The sequence below is a fragment of the Halyomorpha halys genome, unplaced genomic scaffold, assembly GCF_000696795.3.
Source record: "Halyomorpha halys isolate HHAL.00 unplaced genomic scaffold, Hhal_1.1 Scaffold173.1, whole genome shotgun sequence".
Classification (NCBI taxonomy): Eukaryota; Metazoa; Arthropoda; class Insecta; order Hemiptera; family Pentatomidae; genus Halyomorpha; species Halyomorpha halys.
The window spans coordinates 595,388-601,880 of record NW_027108878.1 but is presented as its reverse complement, the minus strand read 5'-3'; the positions used below and the strand labels follow the sequence as shown (position 1 = coordinate 601,880).

General features: G+C 31.5%; 1 protein-coding gene across 1 annotated transcript in view; it reads right to left on the bottom strand.

The window, feature by feature from the left end:
* The window catches only part of LOC106679040 (uncharacterized), a 22,047-nt gene extending 15,864 nt beyond the window's left edge, over nucleotides 1-6,183 (bottom strand). Inside the window, exons 1-2 of the mRNA XM_014417951.2 lie at nucleotides 6,069-6,183; nucleotides 492-718 (exon numbers count right to left, since the gene is read on the bottom strand). Of these exons, the coding sequence (XP_014273437.1) occupies nucleotides 492-718; nucleotides 6,069-6,119 (278 nt within the window). The 5' untranslated portion in view covers nucleotides 6,120-6,183. The remainder of the gene's footprint in view (nucleotides 1-491; nucleotides 719-6,068) is intronic.
* Between the last annotated feature and the right edge of the window lie 310 nt (nucleotides 6,184-6,493).

Sequence of the window (6,493 nt, the reverse complement as noted above, 5' to 3'; positions counted from 1 at the left end):
AAGAGAAAAAAAAATAGTTGTAAACTAATAATAATCAAAAGAGAAAAAAAAATAGTTGTAAACTAATAATAATCAAAAGAGAAAAAAAAATAGTTTACAACTATTTTTGTTTCTCTTTTGTCCGCAACCTTGACCATCTTATATATAAATTTGTACGGTCAACTATACAAACATATATGTAATTAAAGTTAGTTTCTATATATAGAGAGATTAATATATAAATAAAAACTAGAGTTACTTAACATCACAGTTTCTTAGTTCTTTTTACCCTTTTCAGATGCATCAGGAAATTTTTAGTAATATAAGTATCAGACCTTTATTATAAAAAATTTTGTAAAAAAATATTCGATTTACGTAATCAAGTTTCGAGTAAATGTGATATTTAAGCGGTATTATAATATTATAAATGTGATATCCAATATTTTAGAGAGACCTCAGTTCTTCGAAAACTTCAAACAATATAGTACTTACTTATTTAAAACGATTCCTACCTCGGAACCTTAGGAACATCGCCAAACGCCTTCAGTTGTGGATGAATTTTGGTGTAGAAATGAATCTCATTTGAAAACTTTTGACTGGAATTGACCTCTTTACATGGCATTTCTTTTTTAATGAAAACTGGCAACGTTCTGCCGTTTTCGGAAATCCTCGCTCTCGTTAGGCTACCATGGAAGTTGGAGCCATCCTGGAGGCCAGATCCCAGAACTTCCACCTTCGCCTAGATTAAGAATATATAAATTTCAATAGATTAAATTTGTCAGGTGAGCTTTCAAAAACAAAAAATGATGTTCATCTTATATAGATATGTTTAGCCGAGAGTAAAACATTAAAAAAGGGAAAGTGGGACATGAAATGAAACAAACAAGTTCAACTTAGATATTGATATATCCTGCTCCTTAATCCAATATATATACATGCTGGTTTATTGATAGGGGGGGTGGTCAGTATCAAGATTAATAATACCTACTCTCTGAATATAAATTATATACTCATATGTTGATAACTTATGTTAACTATTAACGATATATATTTTTGTAGATCTTGAGGATCAGTCAATATATTTGTATTATTGACTTATTCAAAAAACCACAAATATATATATTTGTGGAGAAAATGAAGAAAATAATAAGAATGAAAATATGTAAAATAATTTTTGTATATCTAAAATAGAAAGAAATAGATAATTAAATTGACTAAGTGCCAAAGAAAGTCGAAAGCTGCCTGAGTGATTGAGAAAGTATTCCACAACTTTTATTGTACAATAAAACGTATTATTCGACAAACAATAAGTAATAAAGAAATGAAAGTTTAAAATAAGTCACCTTGTCTGTCAAGAAGCCTGGAAGAATAATGTAGTTGAGCTATTTATATAGGATGGAACACTACAGAAATTCTGAGATGTTTATGAAGAAATTTCCAATATTAAAACGAATATGAGGTAGACCAAGATCAGAATGTGTAGTTCTGATCTTGGTCTACCTCATATTCGTCAAGGTCTTTCGTCATACAGGTCGGTGGGAGCTTTTCGACTCCTATTCCTACCACCTGTGAAGTCCCGCAGGGCTCTGTGCTGAGACCAATCTTATTCGTGCTTTTCACGGCCCCGGTGATATCGATCCGACATCCGAAGGCAGTGACGCCTCCAGCGTTAATGCTCCAACCGCACTGTCTCATACACAAGAAGCGGCTAACACCATCGCAGCTGAACTCAAGCTCATTGGAATTAAAGTAAATCCCGCCAAGATAGACGCTATCATGATGTCGTACCAAAAAGGTAAGAAACCACTGCCTACTCACTTCAGGATTGAAGAGGTCGACGAAAGTATCTCCACCTCCTTGCTCTATCTGGCAGTCACTCTCGATCGCCATCTCACATTTTTGAGCCATGTTCAGACTCAAGCTCCAAATAGATAAAGCCGTCATTCGTGCTCTACGGTGCACCTCTACTCAACCATATGTACAAGACCACACTGCAAGTTGCAGAGCTTCCAGAACTCCGTCCTTCGACAGATCGTACGAGGAACAGCGTTGCAGAGGGCCAGAAACACTGTCATCCACGATGAGCTTCAGCTGCCCTCTGTGCCGTAGTACATTGGCTGGAGACACATCAAATTTTCTGATGGGTTGAAGGACTGCACCAACCCGCTATTTCGGGAAATTGGCCCTCCACCACCACCTGGGAGATGGCAAGGAGATGTCCCCTTGGTAAATGTTCTTACCATGGGATGAGTTTTGGGCTCTGCAGTCTGAACCTAATTTCTATCACCACCAGGAAAGTGGACCCTCCCCGCTCAACATAGTTTAAATGCGCACACAGCACCAGCGGTTCAGTACACATAGTACATACCTGCAACACCCCTTAAAGCACCCATGGGTAGAAAAAGGATGGAAACTTCAACTAACATCTTTTGTACCTATTTATAATTTATTGTTTAAATTTGGAGGGTACGAAAAAAAAAATAGAGCATGATCACTCCGATAAGAGAATATAGAACTTCACTTGAGACAATAGAATTTCAGAAGATAAAGATGAAGAATTTTTGAGTGGATTGTGGAGATGGCCAAAATACTGATTGACCCCGAAAGAAGAGGTTTTCAAGCATTAAGGATTTCTTTGAATATGAAATACTGTTTATTTCGGTTTAGATGACCAAATTTACTTCTAATCTAACAAAATCGAATCACGTTCATGTTGAGAAGCACTATACCGTTAATAATATGCACTTTAGGCGGTATTATAGAGGTATATAACTTAGCTGAGAGTTTGAGAAACCATGTTCTAATATACAGCAGAAATACTTTTAAAATATTAGCCAGGTCAACCTTAACATTTAGAGAAGAGGTACAAGATATAATTAATTACATTGCTAAATTCGTCGAACAGTATTGAATAAAATAAAGGCAAGGAGGCTGAGATAGGTTGGGCATTTATCCAGTATGTGCAGTCTATATAATACTCTATCAGTACAACCATGTATGGACGTAGAGATGCTGCCTTTCAACATAAAGAGTCTGAAAGCAAAAATTAAATTTCATAAAAGTAATATTGTGTATTTTGTAACATTTTATGGAAAAGTATGACAAGTTGAATCCTAGAAGTGAGCTGAGTCTATATAAGACCCAATATCAATCTAACTCTGGACTTCTTTGATGTTGAATGAATCAACATGAGCGATAGTGATAATAAAAAAAGGTAAGAAATTATTTTCACAAAGCAAATTTTATCGAGCTTGGCAACCATTCCCACAATCTTGAAAGGACAAGTTTTACTAAAGTGGAAAATCCCGTATTTCACATTAAAAACGTTTTGTCGGTTACAACATGGTAGTTTTTGGCAGAAGATGAGCGACTCCCCACCGGATGCGTTGAAAGTGTTTTGATCTGATTGCTCAACTTTCTGAGAAGAATATCTTGCATTGCCAAATTCAAATATTTGCAAACTTCTCGATGTCTAGCAAGTAAAATGTAAATTTATGTTTTTTTTGTAAATCAGACATTGTCCCACCGTGGTTTGGTACTAACGTGGTTTGGTACTAACGCTTTCTTACACACTCGTCGAGGTGACTCTGTAAGTTAGGTACAGGTGCCAGTTAGAGAGCGGAAGCACTCTATATCAGAAGGCATTGACAATGTATGTTCATAGGTTAGGTAGCTCTTTAAGAGATAAAGTGGCAGGGAACGAGCTGTAAATTCTTCTAAGATGGAAACTTCACTCCGTACAGAACTAACTAAAAATATTCAAGGAATTTTCAAGGAGAATATTCAATATATTTCAAACAAGAATATTGTTTGTTTTTGTTTATAAAACTTAAACTTAATTTTTTTTATGTTAAAAACGGATTTAATTTATTTTTTATAAACGGATTATTATTATTTTAGATTTTATGATAAACTGGAGTTATTGCAAAATATTTTTTTTATCAACAAATCAATGTATATTATCCAGTGAAATTTATTCATGGTAAAATTCATATTCCGAGAAAAATTGATTCCCCAACAAATTTATTATTCGCTACTTACCAATAAGGAATACAACTGTTTTATTCTTTATTTATTATACGTTAAATAAAATAAAATTTGTCCCTGTCTGATCAAAACTTATACACTTTTTACTATAGAAAATTTATTAATGAAATCTAATGTAAGTTAAAACTAAAGTAGGAATGCTATAGATAATAAATATATGAAAATAATAAATAAGCAAAAATGATTTCAAGGTGTGAAATGAAATGCAATACCCAAAAGAAAATTACTTAAATCAAAATTCAAAAAAAGAAAAAATACCGACATAACTAATCTCTAAAAACTATTTCCTGTTTTTTTTTTTTTTTTAGAAACAACTTTTTAGAAAAGTTTTAAAAGAACTCGTAAATAGTTCAGGCAGTTATGCAATTTTATGCTTTTGTACATAAAATTGTATTTAATGGCATGAAAAAAGTTCTTCAAGCTGGGATGTGAGTTCATAGAGGATGCTATTTTACATATTTCTGTTGTTTTTTTTTAACATAACTCCAAATAACAAGTCATAAAAAGTAGTTGTATTTTTTCTAATTTTTTTTACTCATATCGTAAAAATATTCTGTTGATATCTCACTTAAAGGAGTGTTGTATACTTCGCGACTTGGACCCTGTTTCATAATAAAGTACAAACTAATACTATTAGTCTTCTACAACAGTAACTTGTACTTTAGTATTTTTTTATCCCTGTAATATCAGTAATAGTCATCCCTATCATGAAAAAATAAGTATTAGTATTATTACCACACTAATTTCTACACTTGTACTATCAACTAATACTATTAGCTTTCATTATGAAACAGGGCCCTGGTCGTACCTTACTTCAGGTTTACAGACTATATGTTATTGTTGATTAAATTAGTGTGAACTTTCTGCTTTTTCATGAGTACATATATTTTTGTGAACAAAGTAAAATCCCTGAGGGGGCAAACAGTATTTAGTGTGTTCATTAAATTGATAATAAATAGATTGATTATTCGATGTGATATAGAAGAGCCGCAAAATTCGGGTTATGTAAATCTAAGTGTTCTCAAATTATTATAAAATAGTGTACATAACAAACGTTATAGATGATTTCGCTCATAGATTCACCTATTGTCAATGGGCATAAAATCATGTCTACTATTTAAAAAAGACAGAAAAATCGTATAGTAAAAAAATTAAGACATGACCTAGTGTTTTGCGACTCATGATCAACTCCACAATCGGCACACTTATTTCAATCAAAAGAAATAATATTATAACTTCCACTAATATTTTATAAACAATATTTTTTTCTTGCTTAAGTAGTGCGGACCAAGGTGAAAAGAAGCCGGAATACGACACTCACCTGTTTGTGGCAAATGCATGGGTATTGTAATAAGCCATTTAGAGGAAGAATAAAAATAAAACATTATCCATACTACCCCCTACCTTTTTTTTTTTTTTTAATTTTTTAACTAATTTATTGAAGCAAGGTGGTGAAATAAACACTTCCATTGATGTGGACTAAATACATTATAAAAGATTATATTCTAGCCAGTGCAAATAATATGGTAAATAAGTCAATTATGTTACCTTCCATGACGTTTGTTATGTTTACAATTGAACAATGATTGAGAAAGCATCATTAATAGAATATTTTTTGCGTTTTTTTAACGAAAAATAAACTGGTAGTTGATTTTCTTGAAAACCTTTGAAGATACGAAAAAGTAAATAAAACCATTACTTTATCGAATTTAGTGATAATTAATTTTTTACAACACTATTTTTGCTAATGATCTGTTATTTTCGAAGAATATAAAATTAACATGAATGATATAGCTATCTTTTAATGAAGACAATTGTGTATTTAAAAAAATTTCAATATTTTAAAAAGATTGCTATTTTTCAATAATTATCCACTCATTTCTTAATTTCATTAATTCTATGAACTAGTATTAGAAACGCTTCTATTTTATTTGATTTTTTTATACTTCTTTAAAAATTCAAAAGACAATATAACAATTCTTATCGTAATAACGAAAATAAAATTTGAATTCTTAAGGTTAGTATTATAAAAAAATAAAGACCTTTTCAGTGAAGTTCTCTTGTTTCGCTAAGTCCCTTAAGATTTTTTCCATGTTCAAAGAGAAACGCTTGACCACCTACTAGCTAGTAAAACGTATAAAATTATTACCATGAGAATAACTAACAGCATAAGATAAACATATTTAGGTAAAACCTTGGAATTCTTTGATAAGCTCTCTAAAGGTCTGAGGTATTCATTTGCTTTTCATAAATTTAAATGCAAGGAAAATGTGAACTATGGTTTAATTTACTAAATACGATATTAATGTAAATATAACATACACATGTTTGGAATATTTAAAGAAAATAAATAAATAATACATTAGTATATAGAAGGATTAAATATTTAAAATCATGGAACCCTCCGAAAAAGATATATATATTGACCTTAAGAACGGAAAGAAAACCAATAAACAACTAGGTAAAC